Here is a 21200-nt window from a genome sequence, read left to right on the forward strand (position 1 = left end):
ACTTTAATATAACTTTTAAAAACACAATCCCAACCAATTCTAACTTTCAATTCTCAATAACAATTCTAACTTTAATAACTTATGGATTCTAACTTTAACAATTTATGGATTATAACTTCAATATAACTTTGAAAAGCACAATCCCAACCAATTCTAAATATTGAAAAGTAAATTTAGCCAAATAAAGTCTACATTTTAGTTTTGAGGTTATAGAAATATTATGACTTAACAATTCTAACTTTGAAAAGCACAGTCATAGCCAATTCTAACTTTGAATTCTCAATAACAATTCTAACTTTAACAACTTATGGATTCTAACTTTAATATAACTTGAAAAAGCACAATCCCAACCAGTTCTAACTAAGCTAACACAAATACATTGACAATGAACATAAAAAATAGCACAATCTTAAGCAAATATATATATATATATATATATATGAAAAGTAAACTAGTCAAATAAAGTTTACATTTTTTCACAAATTCAACATCAATAATTTTTAAAAGTACAATCCCAACCAATTCTAACTTTGAATTCTCAATAAATATGGATTCTAACTTTAATTCTAAAAATTGAAAAGTAAATCTAGTTAAATAAAGTCTACATTTTAGTTTAGAGGTTATAGAAATATTATGACTTAATAATTCTAACTTTGAAAAGCACAATCACAATGAATTCTAACTTTGAATTATCAACAACAATTCTAACTTTAATAACTTATGGATTCTAACTTTAATATAACTTGAAAAAGCACAATCCCAACCAATTCTAACTAAGCTAACACAAATACATTGACAATGAACATAAAAAATAGCACAATCTCAAGCAAATATATATATATATATATATATATATATATATATATATATATGTGTGTGTGTGTGTGTGTGTGTGTGTGTGTGTGTGTGTGTGTGTGAAAAGTAAACTAGTCAAATAAAGTTTACATTTTTTCACAAATTTAACAATAATTTAAGAAAGCACAACACCAACCAATTCTAACTTTCAATTCTCCATAACAATTCTAACTTTAATAACTTATGGATTCTAACTTTAACAACTTATGGATTATAACTTCAATATAACTTTGAAAAGCACAATCCCAACCAATTCTAAAAATTGAAAAGTAAATCTAGCCAATAAAGTCTACATTTTAGTTTTGAGGTTATAGAAATATTATAACTTAACATTCTAACCTTGAAAAGCACAATCCTAACCAATTCTAACTTTGAATTCTCAATAACAATTCTAACTTTAATAACTTATGGATTCTAACTTTAATATAACTTTGAAAAGCACAATCTCAACCAATTCTAAAAATTAAAAAGTAAATCTAGTCAGATAAAGTCTACACTTTAGTTTTGAGGTTATAGAAATACTATAACTTAACAATTCTAACTTTGAAAAGCACAATCTCAACCAATTCTAATTTTGAATGCTCAATAAAAATGCTACTAACTTATGGATTCTAACAAAAAGCACAATCCCAACAAAAAAAAAATAGTCAAATAAAGTAATCACTTTTGCATGAATTCAACATCAATAATATTACAAACAATGATAACTAAGCTAACACAAATACATTGACAATGAACATAAAATATAGCACAATCTCAAGCTAAAAAAAAAAATGAAAAACAAACTAGTCAAATAAAGTTTACATTTTTTCACAAATTCAACATTAATAACATTACAAATGATGTTTAACAAAGCTAAATAGACTAACATTAGGCCTAAAATCTACAAATAAAACTAAAATTGAAACTATTTTAAAAGCCCTAATTTAAAAGAAACTACCTCAAATTACAAGTTAAAAACGGGGCTGGGGTAGGTGGGGTTGGGCTGCGCAGGTAGCGGCGGGTGGGCGGCGGCTAGCAGCAGGTGGCGGGCGTGGGCAGAGGGGGGTGGGCGGCGGGTTAGGGTTTTTTATTTTAGAGAGAAGTGGGGTTTTTTGGGGGAAGATGGCAAATGATATGCCAAACCCGTTTCTATCATATTGTTAAAAAAAAAAATCGACGGAAAAAACGACGCGGTCCGTCGGTTTTTTAAAATGTTGACCAGCCTTTGACCAAAAAAAAAAATTAAAAACTGACGTAGTCCGTCGGTTTCTTTAAAAAAAATTCGTTTATTAATATTTTACAAAACAAAATGAATTATAAATTATTTAATATATTTTAAAAAATTAATTAATTTTTTTTTTTTAATAAAATCGACGTGGGGACGTCGGTTTTTGTAAAAACAAAATTGGCGGAAATATAAGTTCAAAATTTTGCGGAAAAAACCGACGTTGTCCGTCAATTTTTTAATAAAAAAAATTAGAAATACACAAAACCGACGCCTTTGCGTTTGTTTTCCGTCGGTTTTTCAAAGCGACGCAATCCGTCGGTTTTTTGTCCGTCGAATTTTGCCAGTTTGTGCAAAAATGAACAAGGGAATTAATTATTTCAGCCTAGTTCATTTTGATATGACATTGTGCTTATTGACGAGTCGCGGAGCGGTGTTAACGTGAGACTGGAGGTTTGGCGACGAACTGCAGGTCGAAAGGGTTTCAAGTTGAGCGGGACTAAGACAGTACTTAGAGTGCAAGTTCGGTAATGGGAGTCAAGTAGAGGACGAGGACGTGCAGCGGATACTCGGGTCATCCGAAAAAAAGAAAGTTTCAAGTACCTGGGGTCGATCATCCAAGGGACTGGCGAGATTGACGACGATGTCACACATCATATTGGAGCGGGATGGATGAAATAGAAGCTTGCATCGGGAGTGTTGTGCGATAAGAAGGTGCTGCCTATTCTAAAGGGAAAGTTCTACAAAGCGGTGGTTAGACCGGCTATGTTGTATGGGATGGAATGCTGGCCAGTTAAGAAAGCGCATGTCCAGAAGATGAAGGTAGCTGAGATGCGGATGCTGAGATGGATGTGCGGGCATACCAGGAGAGATAGGATTCAGAATGAAGTGATTCGGGATAAGGTAGGTGTGGCCCCTGTGGTGGATAAGATACGGGAAGGAAGGTTGAGGTGGTTCGGCCACGTGCAGCGGAGATGCGCTGATGCGCCAGTGAGGAAGTGTGAGAGGATGGCAGTGGTGGGCACGAAGAGAGGGAGGGGTAGGCCAAAGAGGCTCGGGGAGAGGTGATTCGGCAGGACATGGCGATACTCCAGCTTACCGAGGACATGATCGGTGATAGGAGGGGGTGGAGGTCGAGTATCAGGGTAGAGGGCTAGTGGGGGGCCGCAAGATTTCCTTTCTCGTATTAGGAATATTTTTATCCTGCTTCTATGTGTTGATCTTGTCTATCTTTGCTATTTTATCATGACTTCGTTGCTCTTGCTATTTCTCATTTTCACATGGTTTTGATTTGCTTGTCCGTATCTGACTCTTTTCCCTTGTTTTCCTTGTTTTCTTTTGAGCCGAGAGTCTTTCGGAAACAGCCTCCCTACCTTCCAAGGTGGGGGTAAGGTCTGCGTACACTTTACCCTCCCTAGACCCCACATTGTGGGATACAACTGGGTATGTTGTTGTTGTTGTTGCCGCCTAGTTCATTTTGTTGCTTTCTTGATTGTTGTTTCATTGCTTGTAGTAACACATTAATGGTGGATGCTCAAAAGTACAAGCCAAATGGTGGCATAAAGGCAATGCTAACAAATGACTTTGAGAAAGGCGATTCAGGTGGCGGTCCATCAGAATATAGTGGCAAATATTACGGTAACTCCAGTTGTGGCTTTATCCACTGGATGGTACAGCAAAGGGAAACGTTGTTTTGAAAATATTACTATATCTATGCAAATAACGGGATGAGTACACAAGCCATGGTTGTTGATGAATGTGACACAAGTAGAGGGTGTAAGAATAATATAGTCGATGCTTCTGAAGATGTGTGGGAAGCTTTGGGTATTTCTGAAAAAGACCCAAAGTGGGGTTTAATGGAAATCTTCTGGTCTGATTAATTAATGAAGTTGATCTCAGAACTGGTTTTCTTTTTCTTGATGTATTGTAAAGTGAATTACAATCTTTCTCCTTGCTTTCATTTCAGTAAGTACCGATAGCAAGTCTCACTTGCCTTAATCATGCTGTTTTCCGGTGAAATCGGATTTGACCAAAAAATCAGTTAGAGATTTGTTTTCTAAGGGTTTAGACAAGTGGGATCGTATACGATCCCGAGAACTCTTATCTGTGAGTCCGTTTTGGAGTAATGGCAAGTATAAACGCGGCGAATAAGGAATAAGAATAACAAAAATGACCTCAAGAATGCCCCCGGACTAACTTCCATGAATCTCTCCATTATTAATCTAGTGACAGTATTACAAAGTGGTGGGGGAAGTCCCAGGTCTCGCCTGCTCCTCTTTCTTCCTCAGCCTTTTGTTTATATAGACCCGAACTGGGCTATCCTACCGTACAAGTCATGATGACAAGATTATGCGGAAGTCACCATGCCCATGTGCGTTATGGCGCTCTGCCTGGAGTGGGTTGATGTGACGGGATTTGACAGAAATGGGAGACAGCTGTAATATGTCCCCGAGTCGTTGTGGTCTCCGGATATGCCAACTCGCCTGGTGTCATCTTTTACCAAATACACGTGCTATCACATTAATAAGGATGTAACTTTTGTGTACACTGTCAATATAAAGAATTTTTATGTTGTCGGCGTTGTTTAACCTAGTAACTAATCTTATCTTAATTTAGGTTACGACCCTGCTTAGTGCAAAAATTCTCTTATGTAATTCGTGTATAGAAGTTAAACTCCAGTAATAATACATTGTTCTTTTTCTGTTATACAATTGGTTCATTTTAGCCCCCCGATTTCTTCTTTTTCATGATATTTCCAGATGAATACTTGTAAACTCCTGACAGAAGAGAATTTTAGTATTTCCAAGTTGTGCTTTCGGAACTAATAAACATTCCAGAACTAATTGGTGGAAAATATTAAATGGAAGTATTAATTTCGTTAGAACAGCTGTTAATAAATGAAAAAAATGCAACAATAACAATAAAAGATGTAAATGTTTTTGGTATATTGCAAGAATACAATCTTCTGGGCTTTTAAATAATTAGTTGCTGAAATTTCCCATAGAAACTGATAGCAAGACTTATTTGCCTTAATCATGTTATAACAATAACAAAACTTGTTTCTCGCTTCTATGTTAAAAGATACTTTAGTATATGTCATCACTATGTATGCAGTTGTTTGAACTAAGGAGCCGTTTAGACATGATTTGAAATCATGAGATGAAATCCTATTTGAAAATGCAATTTGGATTTCTTAAGTTGCATTTTTTCTTATAGACATAAAAATCCCACAAGTTGTGAAAACCATCAAAACTTTCCTAATTATTATACAATCTTACCAAATGAACAAGTCATAGTTCATAATAAAATTAATACGCTAATAAGACATTTCTAAAAAATACAACATCAATTGATCAAACTTCGGTTCAATAAAAAATAAACTTTAACATAAATAGTAATGTAACTACTTTTAATATAATCCTCCCACATGGTATGAATAATCTCTTCACGCCGAGCATGCATTTCCCGATCAGATGACCGAGAAGACGAACCAACATTGTTACATTTAAAAATTTTATGGGTCTTTTTTTTTTACAAAATATAAACTTATGGGTCAAGTCTTACATTTAAAAATTTTGAGATCATGATTTGAAATCCCAAATCATGCCTTTTTGGATGATTTGGGAATCGCATGTCCAAACGCTGATTTCATCTCATGAGATGAAATCTCATGTCCAAATGCCTACTAAATTTAGCATTAGTAGTCTGCTTGTAAAAATACACGTGATTTATCTCATGTCTAAACACCTACTAAATTTATATATGTGTTGGTACGAAATAACTCATAAAATTAGTTAAAATGCACACAAGCTTAAAAATACACATGATTTATCCTCATATGTCGAAGCCACGGCCAAAAAAAAAGTCTTCAACCGTTGAAGAAAAATTATATCGTGTAGACATATCAATTATTACGTATTATAGATATGTATTACATATTGAAAACCCTTTATATATATATATATATATATATATATATATATATATATATATAATGTATATGTTGCTACACATTTTGGATTAGGGTTTTGTACCACTCCATCTCTCTTATTCCAGAACAAGTGCGTAATTTATTAAATAATTTTTTCCAACTTGATCAAAAGCATTTCCGCTAATAGTACAATAGTAAAAATAATCATTCATTTTTTTTAATTAAACCATTACTTATACTTAATTGTTCTAATTTTTTGCATTTCTTTGTAATCCTAGTAATCCACTATTTGGGTCTTCTCCGTAATTAAAGTATGTATTTTGTTAGTAAAGTTATATGGGTTCTCCCATGGATACTAAGTGTTGAAATTCCATTGGGAAATTTTCTTTGTATGCTTTAATAAAGTCTTTGTTGATTCTCCTAAAAATCTAGATATTTATACGTTCGTGTTATTATAAGTTTTTATTACGTATTATAAATATATATTACATATTGAATACCCTATGTTTAATATATATATATATATATATATATATATATATATATATATATATATATATATACTTCTTCTAAAAAATTGTTCAGGAGTTGTTCTTTGAAACGGACTAGAACTAAATGCACTAGATTCCATTATATATATTACTTCTTCAAAATTCGAACACCTTTGAAGAAATTTCTGGCTCCGCCACCGAAAGTTTTGGCTTGGGCTATACATATGTGTTAAAAAGTTCACTAAATATATGTAAATAATATATTGTGAACCCAGTAAATTTGATGAAAATGGCAAAATTACGAATCTAAATCCATAAAGTTCAATTCCTAGATTCGTCTTTGAATTCGAACACCACAATTAAAAAAATAAAAAAATAAGAGTAGTCTGCTTATGGTTCCTTTGAGTCAATAACTAATTCATAAGCTAGACAATCGGTGCCATAACTTCGTGGAGTGTTTTATAATTTGCAGATAAATTTCTTGAACAAAGGAAATAAAAGAGAAACAGTGAGCTTTAGTTTCATCTTAATGGCGCTGTTAGATTTGTCAAAAGTGTTGAAATGTGAAGAAAGGTCTACTTGGTCTTGACATGTTTGATAGTCACGCAGACCTAGTCCTAATTGACTCTTAAACTTGCTGAGTGAATTTATTTCTTGCAGAAAATTCGTCCCGAAGAAAGTTCCTCAACATATATATCTTTGTACAACACAAATTCCTTTAATTCCCCAAGATTTGCAAAATCAATAGAGTATTAGGTTGAAATGTCAACAAGTAAAAAGGTTAGTTGAGAACTTTTCAACACATCAAACTTGAAATGATAGAAAGCAATCAAAGTTAATATTCGTCTGATTTCTTGGAGTTAAATGGAAAGTCACAATTAAAACATAACGGATAACCATTTGAAAGGGGGGAAATGTACACATGTTGCAATTAAAATATTATGCTAGAATTGTAATGTTGGAATCATAATACTGGAATTAATAATTCTTGGATTATATAACACTAATTTTTTGTTTGATTCAATAAATAAAAAATGGATATATCGGTATATGGTCTAAATTTGTTTAATGCAGTCTGCTTTTTGTGGATAAAGCTTTAACTAAATGAGATATTTTTTATTTTTAATTATTTGACCTCTTTCAGTGTATTATTAGTTGATGTCAGATACCTTTATTTCTGTTTGTTCCCAGCTCCCGTATCAAAGCCCCGAATACCACAGCAGCAATTGGAGGGTTTGCAAATATATGGGCTATCTACTACTACTATGTCGAAATTTTGTTTTTATTATCTGTGTTTTCTAGTTTTGAATTTCAAAAATCCAATTCTGATGAAAAAATTCAAATTCAAAAATGAAATAGAAAAGATTCAAAATGAAAATTAAATATCACCAAAGGTGGGTCGTATAATGGTAAGGCAAAAGCCAAAAATAGACTTAGGCCCCTTTTGTCCATAGAAATAAAAAAAAATTCACTTTTTTTGGAATTTTTAGAGTTGGAGTTGTGTTTAGCCATACTTTTTGAAATTGTAATTTGTGGTGAAATGTAGTTGTAAAAAAGTGAAAACGGTGAAAATTTTTTAAAAACAAATTTTTGGAGTTTTTGATATTCTGAAGTTGTATTCGGAATTCTTATGGCCAAACACTAAAAAGTGAAAAAAATTTCCGGAATAAAGTGAATAATTCTTATGGCCAAACCCCTACTTAATTGGTTTCTTATGTACATTTTTTCCGCTGATGTGCATTTTAAATATTGAAAAAGAATTAGCAGTAACTTTTCTCACCTGACCTATAAATATCAAACCTTCAACCAAAAACTTTTTTACCTCTCAGTCTAATTAGTAGGTGCGCCTAAAATGTCCAAGAGTTTTGTTTCTAATATTAGATGCGAAGTGGTAGCCAATAAAAGGTGGCTAAATGGTGGCATTTGCTTCAAAAATAGGGGAAAAGGTTTGGAAAATCTTTTCAAAATTTTCTTTTTTTTTTTTTTTTAACTGAACATTTCAAAATTTTCAACAAAAAGAAAGTTCAACCAAAAGTCGTTAGAGAAAAGAATTTCTGGAAAATCTTTTTAAGAATTTCAGTTCAAAAATCAGTAGTGTAAGCAATAGGTGGTTAAAAAACAAATCAGATACTACCTCTGTTATATTTCTACTTCAATTCTTAAGCAAACATGACTTATTTATTCAAACAACATAGTCTTTTCTTTCTTCTTCCTTTTTCACCAAAATATCAACCATCCAAACGAATATAAACTTTTAGTACTATTACTTACTCCTATATCGTCATTTCAAGTTTGATGTGTTAAGTTTTGACTGGCTGACATTTCAAACTAATACTCCATTAATTTTGCAAATCTAAGGAATTTGAGTTGGACTAATTAAGATGCTGATCAAGTACTTGTGAAATGAATTTTCTACAAGAAATAAATTCGCTTTGCAAGTTGGGAAGTTAATTATCAGGAAAATTGGTGTTTGAAGAAAAGTAGAAAACGGCGCTACATGTCAGAACCAAGTAGACCTTTTCTCACATTTCAAAACTAATTTTGACAAACCCAACAGCGCTGAAATAAAAAACTGTTGGCCTCTTATTTCCGCTGCTTATAAATATGGCCACCTCTTCTTCCATCCAAAACTCTCAACAAACAAACACAAACATTCTTCTAAGCAAACAACTCATATTATATCCTCTTTTCTTATTACCACTCTACTCTTTGGCGTATCATTTGGATAATAATGGCTCGCTCTTTTTCCAGCGTTAAGCTCTTTTCTGATAGAGTCTCTCTTGTTGTATGCAGGTAACTATGCTTTTCAATCTTATACTCCCCAGGGCCGGAGCTAACCTTATTTAAGGGAGTCAATTGATATTTCATTCGACGGAAAATATACAATGAAAAATTATGTATATACTCTTCCGTTACAATTTATGTGGCACGGTTGAAATTTCGAGAGTCAACTTCTAAACTTTAACAGTGAATTCGGACATAAAAACTTTAAGTTTTTTGAAATAAAATCTATATATTTAAAACCTATATGAAAAGTAATATAAATCACAATAATTAACAACCTAAAATATTTAAAAGACATATAAAGAAATTTCGGTCAATGAAAAACTTGATTGACTCTCGAAATTCTAACTGTGTCACATAAATTGAGACGGAGGACGGAGGGAGTATATTTTATGTTGATTTTCATTGACTCTTTTCTGTGCTTACTTCTTTATATTTTGAATTCTCTCGTGTGATTCACCACTGATGCTCTCCAGTACGATTCTTTTGTTTTCCAAAAGTTAAAAGAAAAGTTGTTTTTGATTGAGATGAGGCAAAAAGATCATCTTTTTTTTTTTTTTTTTGCTACATTTAGTAGGAAGGGATATGCAGTGGCAGCGACAGAAAGCAAAGGAATTAGAGGAGGTGGTGGGGTGAGCAACATGATGATGAACAACTTGAAAGAAGAATCAGCTCCCAAATCACAATGGATACCTGACCCCGTAACAGGTTATTACAGGCCTGAAAATCAAGCTAATCAGATTGATGCCGTCGAGCTCCGCCAAATGCTCTTGAAGAGCAAGTTCACACGACACTAACAAATTGTATTTATCTGAATAATTAGTAATAAGCCTTTCTTACCAAAAGTAATTGTTATGTATATTAGTGCTCTAGATGATGAGTATTATAATAAGATCACAAATTCTTCCCCTCTTTTTTGTTGGCAAATGAGAATAAATTATAGTATACTTAATTAACTCTATTAACTTTCCGTGTTTGAATATATATGACATTGAAAAATAGAAAGTACATGAAAATTTGAAGATTTCTCTAAAGTAAATTTCTTTGGTCAATAATAATAAGTAAAAACAAATATAGTATATTTAATTTGCTAGGACTATGTTAGAAGAGAAGAGAAGTGGAGAAATGGGTGTTATCGAGGACTACGTTATTTTGCAATTACTTAATGGAAATGTGATCATTATTTAGGGGAAAAATTATTTAACGATTAACAAAAAAAAAAGACCTATTTTAAAGCTCTCAGTAACACTAGTAAGATGCATCCAAATCACAATACTCTGCAGGGAACGCTGAAACTAAAATGAATCAAAGAATCGACATCTGAAATTGTCTGACATAATCTTCTACACCTGATAATTCAGTTTATATTAGCTAACATTGGTATTAATAATTTAACGGAAAATGAAAATGCTCAATTTTGAAGAACTTAAGGGTTGTATATATACGACCTGCCGAATTTAAGGGACCGTTTGTGTTAAAAACTCAAATTGTGACATTCTAGTTCCCACTCACATTAATCCCAGAGGAACTAAATTCAAGCAGCAATTTTATGCTCTACAAGGAGCACACAAGCAAAGATAGTGCTGATACAAAAGGAGGATTTAACAAGAGCATTCCATATATACCTAAACAGTGGCTAGTTTTTCTCATTTTTGTGGATATAATACTACCTAGCTAGAATCACGTTCACGATTCAAATGTATCAAAATTTACAAGATACAATGCCTAAACAAAATTCCTCATATTCTAAACTTAAAGATGAAATTCCATAACCTGAAATTTACAATGATTATCTCCCATAATTGAACTCAACATGGATAACATAGCGCATCCTTATTTGTTCCACATTGTAAACTATGTACTCATTATACAACAAACTACCCTGCAAAAAGATTTAAACAATGTTTAGTATGACATCCAATGAGCATATATGGCACAAGGCCTAAGGGACTAGGCAGCTAGCACGCGAAGTTCATTTTAACACAAAAAGTAGGATTTCTCATTCATAATTTCACAATCACGAACATCGTATGCACATAACGCTTCAAGCAAATGGAATAGTGAAATAAAGATGGTGTCAGAAACAAGAGAGCAAACCTTGCTGTTTGGCTGCTCCTTAGGATTTCCCAAAGGAACGATTACACCATCTTCAAGTACTTGAGCTTTTTCAAAATCTGGGGCCGTGGCACCGACTCCTTTAGTGCTGCAATATCAGGAATCATGATATTCCCATGAATCATTCTTTTCCAGCTCAAAAACAGGTTTCTCTATAACCACAAACTACAGTTTTCTTCTTTCTTTTGTTGTATTTTGAGTTTACTCTCTGAGAAATAACATAAAATGAAAAGAATGAAACCTTAGCTTTCCCGAAGGCAACTTATCAGCATTGCAGTTGGCTGACAGCAGCTCATTCATGTCACCGAGAGCAACCTGTAAGGAAAGTAGAAAGATCATTAATTTTCCATCCTATCCAGAGCTTGAAAAAGAGAAGATGTGAAACAGAAAGCTGGATATAGAGAGGTTGTGGCTCACAAAAAAGGATTTGTCTAAAGGAGTGACATAAAAATGAGAGGGAAAAGAACTGGGCTAGATTGAAGGGCTAACTAACCTCACACAACAGAAGCACACCATCCCTAGCAGAAGAGGAAGCAAAGCAATAATTTGCACTTTTGGAGAACATATCAGCAAAATAAACACCTTTCCCAAACATGTACCCTGTCGAAGGTGCTTCTGGAGGAGCAATTCGTAAACCTAGTGTATCACGCGGGAATCAATCATTAAGGGATTATAAGATGACTTAAAATACGCCTGAAGAAATTTAAACAAGAGAATAAGCAAACAACCCTGTGAAAGAATGCCAGCCCAGTTTGTGAGCCGAGAACCATGCCATAAAAGCATCCTATTACTTGTATCAAAGAACTGCTTACAGAGAGAGTTACACAGATTTTACATCAGTCTTGGGTGGTAGAAGTAGTTAAAAGTTAATAAAATAGAAAAACCTGTTGTAATGAATTTTATGAGACTTCAGAGTTCACCTTCTGGAATCTTTCAGTTTCACCTTCTCTTGACGCCCTAAATACTTGAACAATATTGGCAGCATAACCAGAATGTGTTTTTGCATGAGTGTTCTTCATGTAGTTCTCAATCTGACCAAAAATAACACCATTCAGCTTCATACACTCCAGAGATGAATAATAATCTGAGACGAAAATAAAGATAGTACAAGACATGACGTGCTGATTACTCCATGCACCAGATGAACAAATAAAATACACAATGTTCATACTTGTCTTGCTGATCAACACACTGAATGAAGGAATACAATAATCAGAAGATAAAAGACCCTGAAGTAACAGATCCAATAAAAGAAAATTCATACCATTTGAAATTCCTGGGAACCAATTTCAACTGGAATAAGTTTGCAACGAAGTTGTTCATATTGATAATACAAGGGATCCTCCTACAAGAAGATGACGCCAATTCTGAGTCATATCTCAAACATCAAAACAGTTATTGTATGCAAAAGCAAATTAAGTTGTGCTAAAAGCTAGATCTGTTGGAACATAGCTTCAACCAAAACCATTTTCTTTATTATTTCAAAGATAAATCAAGAATCATTCAACTGATAATGCACCAAGATGGAGAAAAAAGTTATAGTATTTTTTAATTTTTGAGCTTTCAGAATATCTATCTATACAAAAAAGAATATTCTTGTTGCACCAAAATTAAAGAGAATACTTTCAACCGGACTCGGCAAAGCAGTACCTGTATTTTTGTGTTATCCTCCAATAACTTAGTTGCTACTTCAATTTCAGCAAGAGCTTCGACCTTTTCGTTTCCAAGAGTTTCATCACAGCAAAAAGATCAGGTAGAAATAAGTAAAACAATAGACAAGCAGCACGAGAATAAACGTAGAAAAATATTGAACTAAAATTTCATTGTGAGGATAATTTGTGACTGACACCAGCTAATCTCAACTTTCTAATATATGCTTTGTTAGCTCATCTGCATAAACCACATACATATCCTACAGTTGAAGGCGTACAATAGGACAACTTAGAACCAACTCATTGGTAGGGAACATCAACTAACAGTAATAAGAAATTCATGCTTCAAGATGGACATAACAGTTGATGAAACATCAAACGATCAGTCAGTCCTACAACTGCCAAAAGCACTACAAAGCAGACACTTTCACCCCTTTAACTGAGGATGCACACCTATGACAGTGTAATACATAGAGAATAATGATCAGGAGGAAAGAGAAAAGGAGTGAATTTAGAAAGGAGAAAAAAAAAGTCACCATTTCAATTTTGCGTTTTAACTTCTGAGGGGTGTCGATGACAAATTCACCTGACAGTACGACAATGAGTATATTAGTAAGTTACACGAAAATTATCTAACAGAACCACTACCATTACCATCTACCTAAAGTAACTGAGGAAAAAAAGGACATAGGGAAAAAGAAAGACTGGAGGATCATGCAAGCAGATGAAGCTGGACAAGGAGGGAAAATGAGGCTTTGCTGGAAAAGGAAAAGGAACTAAGATGACTTACGCATCTTATAGAAGCCAAAATCATGAGGAATGACTGTATAGAATTTACTGCGACATAAAAATGATGAAAATATCAGCAACCATATATTCATGGTTACAAAATACTCCTGAAGCTTCTAAAGCTCCAGAAATAACGTGGTTAGGGATAAGCAGACAACTTGCAGTAGGGATGAAGCAAACTTACCTGCTCAAATCTTCAAGCAGTGTTCTGTTAGACTGGCCAATTACATCAGAAATCCTTTTCAAGACATCATAGCCCTAAACAGAGACAAACTTTTAGTTGAATAATCCATAGTAATTCTCTTTTTTCTCTCATTTGTTAATCCATTTACTTATGAGATAATTACAGTCCAATGTCTTTCGGTAATCCAATTTACAAAATAGCCAGCAAATGTATAGGTTTTGTATAGTAAATATAAATATACATATAATATACATATTGTATAGATAATATACATATAAATATAATATACACAAAATATACATAATCAGTGTATATGTTTTGTATATTTTAGCTAGCGCTCGTAATTAATTTCGGCTGACCGGTCAAAAATGAAAAAAGCCCTTTACTTATTTGTTTATGTCTTGGTGAGTGTAGTAAAGCATGATAGATGTCGTCCTACCTAACTACTTTCTCCCTATACACCCTTCAATACTTTTAATTCTCCGTGCCTAATTTTTTCATTTCTTCTGCAAAGACCTTGTGAAAGCCCTCTGCATCAGATTCAAGTCGGGCAATCTAGCAACAACACGGCGAATTTTCTGCCCTCCAGGACAGCACCAATCAATACCTCAAAGCTTTGATGAGGAAATATTAGTGGGAGTAAAACTATGTCTCACCAAAAAAAGAATTATATAATAGAAATAAGTTATACTACTTAGAATGTTTCATTCCTACATAGAAGGAATAGAACATCAGGAGGAAATGGTAAAGTCAAATCAAGTAAAACTGGAACCAAAGATATATCAAATTTTGAAGATAACTTAGGTTTAAGGGAATCTTTACATGATTTGGCATATGCTTCATCGACTATTTTTCATTCAGGACCACACAGATTTAAATAAATGAAGACAAAAATAAGTGGTTTAGAAATGAGACACTAAAGCATAAATCACACCAGATACTTGCCTTCAAAATAGTTGTTTTGCTCAATTTACCGAGTGGCAACTTGTTGGCGTTGTACCCTGTTCAATAATAACAAGGATATATATCAGTTATGATAGAAGTGATGAATATCAAGATAAGAATCATTATGGTGTAAAAGAAGTGCTAAACCTATTTCCATCATTTGCTGCCTCATCATATTGATGTCGCAAATAAGGGATATGAACTTTGCAATTGGAGCCTCCAGCTTAGTCTCACGAGGTTGAATTGGTACTTGGTTGGACTGTCCTTGGACCTGTTTGAGAGGTTCATGAAGCCCTCAGATCAGTATACATCACTTTATATATATAGCATTGTCGACTTGATAAACAAGAACAGTACTTCAAACCGAACTGCTTATTCATATGATAGGAATATTTCAAGTTATTGCGTGAATTTTGTCAGAACTGAACTCGGATGCAACAGCAGAAAATAGAGCAAAAGATTCTAAGTTGATGGAAAGAATAACGAGTTTAACACATCTACACAATTGCGATATAGAGCAATAGATTCTACATCAATTCAGAAATAATAAGTTTACTACATCATTGTCCCAATAGAGTACAAGTAACTTCAAACAACTTACTGATGACTCTTTCCCGTTGTCATCATAGTCCATTTCCAACCAAGCATATTGCTTTGGTTGACAAACAAAATCTTTGCGGTTAGACCAATAGTTCTTGGTCTTCTCATAGAATTTGCTCTCAAACTCAGATGTGGCCTCATTAGCGGACATATAGGGACCATTGATCTTCGTTCCACCTTTTGCACCAACTCTGCCCCATCTTGTGTAAACAAGGAAATTCCTACTACTATCATTCTCTGCAATCAGATGAATAGAATCAGGCCGAACAAAAATGGAGAAGGGTAATGACACAATGTAGAAAGTTCCAAATATGCAAGAGTTCTGATTGTTTCTAGAACATGATGAACCAAAATACAATATCACAGCTTTTGTCAGGGTTGACCCACCATCAGAAGTAGTCAGAGGATTTAGCCACCAATTAACTGGAACAATTTATAGTATATATTGCTCCACGGCACGGAAAACTACTTTAAAAGGAAAACCAAGCAGCAGTTTGCTTCCAACAAATTAAGACTATATGAGGCAACAATTAGAGAATAACCTAGAACTTGAATGATATAAAACTTGTTATTGTTGTTCCCCACATTTGTTTGGTTCAATGTGGCATCATAAATCTCCTTGCCCTGCATATCAACAAGCATTCATTGAATCCAAATGAATTTTATTAGAAGGATAAGAGAAAAAGAACAATGCAAATACTTCTTTGCAGCGAGAACCAAACACTTTCTAAAATACTTACTTGTTGCAGGACATGGTAACGTGTCTTGATGTCATCTGGCAGGTACTGATCCAAAACAGCTGCACCCTTCTTTGTTGCTGTGACCAATTTCTCTGTCTCAACTTCATCCCCAACAGCCAAATATTTTAACAGTAAACAAGACACAATAATTTCTCACTAAAAAGGGATGAAAAGGACAACCAAGATGAATAGAGTAAATAATCAAGTTAGTTTCAGGCTAGACTGTCGCACTAAGTCGAACACACACCACTTAACTACGTTTCTATAGTAACCAGTACTATAATATAGTGCATTAGTACCATTCTGTAGCATTAACTACTGTAGTATATACCAGTATTTATAATAACAGTCCACTGTCTAAAAGCTTTCTGAAAAGTTCCAGGCTACTTAACAGCTACTCCCTACTTTCAAAATTTAGTCACTCTTGATTTAACCGATTCCCTTTGCAAAAAAAAAAAAAGTTAGACAATCACAAAGCTATATGAAAAGTGTAATAATATGCCGACGTGTCATCTCAAATTGACGAGTTAGTATTACACTTAAAAGTTATTGGTCATAGCCACTTTCTTTCGCAAAGCAAAAAATCTAAAATTATGCGACGAAGTAAAATGTCAAATCAAAGTATAAGACAAGACTAAACATAATCGAGCAAACAAGCAGTAAACCAGTATAAATAATTCTTCCCCTTGGTCTGACTAACTTTTAGGGTAATACTTCACTAAAAATCTCCAAATTTTGTATAGAATTGCAATCAAAGAATCTAAGTTTGGGTTCCAAAACAAAATAGTTATGTTAATAAATTAAGAGATGGTTAAATTTCATAAGATTTTAACTTTATGACAGTTAATTTGGTATAAAGTAGAACAAGAGATTTGTCCACACAGCAAGTTCAATACCTCCAAGATCATCTTTTGACTCATTATTCTGTGAATCAGAAAGCCTCTCAACAAGTTCTTTCTTCGACCCAGTACTGGAAATCCCACGAGAAGTGGCTACCTCCCTTAACTCCTTAACACTCATCTTCTTATACTCCTCCACAGCATTCATCTTCCGTGACCCAATTAAGTCAGAATCAACCCTCGATCTTTTCCTATCACCATTCAATTGCTTCTTGTTTGCCTCCTCAATAGCCTCCTCCAATCTCTTTACCTGCAATTTCCCCAAATGGGTGCTCAATGAAACCAAGAAATGCACGAAAATAACAAGCAAGAGACAAGTTTGAGCCTAGCAGAGGCAGCACCCGGTGCATCCTTCCCATCTACACAATTTAAACAACTTACTGATGACTCTTTGCCATTGCCATCATAGTCCATTTCCGACCAAGCATATTGCTTTGGTTGACAAAAAAAATCTTTGCGCTGAGACCAATAGTTCTTGGTCTTCTCATAGAATTTTCTCTCAAACTCAGATGTGGCATCATCGGCGGACATATAGGGACCATTGATCTCCGTTCCACCCTTTACACCAACTCTGCCCCATCTACTGTAAACTAGGAAATTCCCACCACTATCACTCTCTGCAATCAGATAAATAGAATCAGGCCAAACATATGGAAAAGGGTAATGAAACAATGTAACATCACAAACGTTTCAAATATGCAACAGTTCTAATTGTTTCTAGAACACGATGAACCAAAATACAATATTCACAGTTGTTCTTAGGGTTGGCCCACCAATCTTAAGTAGACACATGATTTAGCCACCAATTAACTGGAACAATTTATAGTATATATTGCTTCCATAGCACAGAAAACCTCTTCAAAAGGAAAACAAAACATCTTTTACACTTTGCTAGGTAGTATGCTTCCAACAAATTAAGGCATATATGAGGCAACAGATAGAGAATAACCTAGAACTTGAATGATATAAAACTTGTCATTGTTGTTCCCAACATTTGTTTGGTTCAATGTGGCATCATAAATCTCAGTGCCCTGCATATCAACAAGAATTCATTGAATCCAAATGATCTTTATTAGGAGGATAAGAGAAGAAAATAAAAGAACAATGCAAATACTTCTTCGCATCCTGAAGAAAAAAGTTTCCAAAAAGACTTACTTGTTGCAGGACATGGTAACGTGTCTTGATGTCATCTGGCAGGTACTGATCCAAAACAGCTGCACCCTTCTCTGTTGCTGTGACCAAATTCTGTCTCACCTTCATCCCCAGGTGCCAAATATTTTAACAGTAAACAAGACACGATCATTTCTCACTAAAAAAGAGGATGAAAAGCACAACCAAATAGATAGAGTAAATAGTCAAGTTAGTTTCAGGCTAGACTGTAGCACTAAGTCATTTTACTACATTTCTGTGTTAATCGGTATAATATAGTGTATTATTACCATTCTGTAGCATTAACTACTGTAGTATATACAAGTATTTACGATAATAGTCCACTGTCTAAAAGCTTCCTAAAAGAGTTCAATTCTACTTAGCACAAAGCTACTCCCTAAGTTTCAAATGTAGTCACTTTTGATTTAACCGATTCACTTTGCAAATAAAAAGTTAGACAATCACAAAGCTATATGAAAAGTTTAATAATTTGCAAAGGTGACATCTCAAATTGACAAGTTAATAATACACTTCAAAGTTATTGGTCATAGCCACTTTCTTTTGCAAAGCCAAAGGAAAAACTGTGCGACGAAGTAGGAAGTAAAATGTAAAATGTCAAATCAAATTATGAGACAAGACTTAACATAATCGCGTAAACAAGTACTAAACCAGTATAAATTACTCTTCCCCTTGGTGTGACTAACTTTGAGGGTGATAATTCACTTAAGATATCCGAATTTTGGATAGAATTGCAATCAAAGAAACTATGTTTGGGTCCCAATGCAAAGCTAGTTTTTTTGTTTTGATAACCGTGGTGTCCGGATCAGCTTGCCTGATTCCACTAGATACCTAACACCTTCCACCAGCAACAAGTACCGGGTAACTTTGTCCACCAAGGCTAGGAAAGATAGGAAGAAATCACCTAGTGTTTTTTGTCCAAAGCAAAGCTAGTTATGTTAATGAATTAACTGATGGTTAAATTTCATTAATTTTAACTTTATGAGACAGTTAATTTGGTAGAAAGTAGAACAAGAGATTTGTCCACATAGCAAGTGCAATACCTCCAAGATCATCTTTTGACTCATTATTCTGTGAATCAGCAGAAGCACAAAGCCTCTCAACAAGTTCTTTCTTCGACCCATTACTGGAAATGCCACGAGAAGTGGCTAACTCCCTTAATTCCTTAACACTCATCTTCTTAAAATCCTCCACGGCATTCATTTTCCCTGACCCAATTGAGTCAAAATTATCAACCCTCGATCTTTTCCTATCCCCATTCAGTTTCTTCTTGTTTTCCTCCTCGATAGCCTCCTCCAATCTCTTTACCTGCAATTTCCCCAATATGGATACTCGATTAAAACCAAAAACTGCAACAAAAAAAAATAATAATAATAATAATAATGATAATAACAAGCAAGACACAAGTTTGAGCCTAGCTGAGGCAACACAACTATAACTGGCCTGACTAACACCATTATAGAAAAAGTACATACTCATACTCCCTCCTTTTCAATTTGTTTGTCTTACTTTCCTTTTTAGTCGGTTTCAAAAAGAATGTCTCTTCCCTTTTTTGACAACTCTTTAATTCCAACTTTTCACATGGCATGTTTAAGACCATAAGATTAAAAAGCATTTTGATACATTTTACATATCTTTAGTATATATGAGGGTGTTTGATTGGACACAGAGTTTAAGAAATAAGGGAAGAATTTTGAAATTTGTGGTCCAAAATAAGCCTTAGATATTTTTGTAGCCGTAAATCATCTCATAAAGTTAAATTATTTCTACATATAGAAAGGTGATATTCTTTTTGGGACTGACTAAAAAGGAAAGAGTGTCATATAGAATGGGACCGAGGGAGGCTCAGTTGGTTGAGCATGGGGCTTTCATAATGGAAGTCTCACGTTCGAAACCCCCTGCCTCCTACGACAACAGGGGATTTGCCTTCTGGGTCGAGCTTGTCGCACGGGGCATGTCTAGTGCGGGTTATCTCTCCTGTGTGATTTGCGTGTTATTGCACGGGAGGAGCTGGGTTTACCCCGTGCGCACTCAAAAGTCGTTGTTTACTTTCTTAAACTCCATGTCAGATCAAAACAAGACAAATAAATTGAAACTGAGGTAATAACAAGCAAGACACAAGAGTTTGAGCCTAAGGCAATTCAAGGTGAAATCTTTCCATCTACACAATTACTGGGAACTATTACAGGCATGAATAACACCATTATAGTAAAAAAATATATATATAAAATAACGAAAAGAATAATAGTGAGGTTGTAAGTGCTAACCAAAATGGGTTTGGTTCCAGTGGTGTCAAGACCACGAGTTGAAAGCTGGTTACGAAGGTCATCCACTTTAAGCTTGGCGATGGTGGCCATTGTTTGAATGTTTTCAGTGGTGACAAGTTAGTTATATACTATTGAGTACTACTTAGTAGCGAAGGGGAAAAAACTTGCCAAGGAAGATTGTTGGCATAATTTGTGCAGCGCACGGTTTCCTTTCTGACTTTTGAAGAATTAAAATTCGGAAATTGGAATAGTCAAAGGGACTCTTGTCTTCTCCCCTTTTCTTCTCTTTTTTCTTTTCTAGTACATAAAAAACTTTTATGCATTTGCCCTCAACTTATATATAAATAATAAATAAAGATATTCCCTTGGAGGTTAAATGGACCCTTGTTATTAAAATGGGTTATGTTTACTCTTTTTTTCGAAAGCATAGCACCTTTTGACAATACAGTCCAACCTTCATAACAACATCCGCGTATATGAGCATCTTTTTATAACAGTTAAGTTTTTTTGGAATCGATTTTTTTATGTTATATTTTATTTCTCTATAACATCATTTTACATATAACAACAACAA

The 21200-nt window shown here is 34.2% G+C and overlaps 2 protein-coding genes across 8 annotated transcripts; one reads left to right on the forward strand and one right to left on the reverse strand.

Moving 5' to 3' along the window:
* Positions 1–9098: 9098 nt before the first annotated feature.
* Positions 9099–10182, forward strand: LOC132069332 (late embryogenesis abundant protein Lea5-like). 2 transcript variants are annotated; one of them, XM_059462711.1, is made up of 2 exons: positions 9099–9277; positions 9843–10182. In XM_059462711.1, exons 1-2 carry the CDS (start codon positions 9216–9218, stop codon positions 10063–10065), a joined length of 285 nt encoding a protein of 94 aa, XP_059318694.1. In that variant the 5' UTR covers positions 9099–9215; the 3' UTR covers positions 10066–10182. The 2 variants fall into 2 exon arrangements, with proteins under 2 accessions (XP_059318694.1, XP_059318695.1); XM_059462712.1 differs by having other exon boundaries at positions 9846–10182.
* A 686-nt stretch (positions 10183–10868) lies between these two features.
* LOC132029978 (poly [ADP-ribose] polymerase 2) lies at positions 10869–20914 on the reverse strand. Of its 6 annotated transcripts, none has more exons than XM_059419411.1 (22): positions 20627–20912; positions 19387–19667; positions 18348–18441; positions 18142–18223; positions 17574–17809; positions 17190–17442; positions 16294–16370; positions 16096–16177; positions 15555–15790; positions 15101–15224; positions 14954–15009; positions 14009–14082; positions 13826–13872; positions 13572–13621; positions 13034–13096; positions 12648–12728; positions 12304–12414; positions 12112–12187; positions 11877–12019; positions 11625–11698; positions 11366–11471; positions 10869–11150 (listed from the first exon to the last, which is right to left on the reverse strand). In XM_059419411.1, the coding sequence occupies exons 1-22, from the start codon at positions 20714–20716 to the stop codon at positions 11058–11060; spliced, it is 2529 nt and encodes an 842-aa protein (XP_059275394.1). In that variant the 5' UTR covers positions 20717–20912; the 3' UTR covers positions 10869–11057. The 6 variants fall into 6 exon arrangements, with proteins under 6 accessions (XP_059275394.1, XP_059275395.1, XP_059275393.1 ...); XM_059419412.1 differs by having other exon boundaries at positions 16294–16394; positions 18348–18424; positions 19403–19667; positions 20627–20911; XM_059419410.1 differs by having other exon boundaries at positions 16294–16394; positions 20627–20911.
* Between the last annotated feature and the right edge of the window lie 286 nt (positions 20915–21200).

The sequence above is a fragment of the Lycium ferocissimum genome, chromosome 9 (assembly GCF_029784015.1).
Source record: "Lycium ferocissimum isolate CSIRO_LF1 chromosome 9, AGI_CSIRO_Lferr_CH_V1, whole genome shotgun sequence".
NCBI classification, from domain to species: Eukaryota; Viridiplantae; Streptophyta; class Magnoliopsida; order Solanales; family Solanaceae; genus Lycium; species Lycium ferocissimum.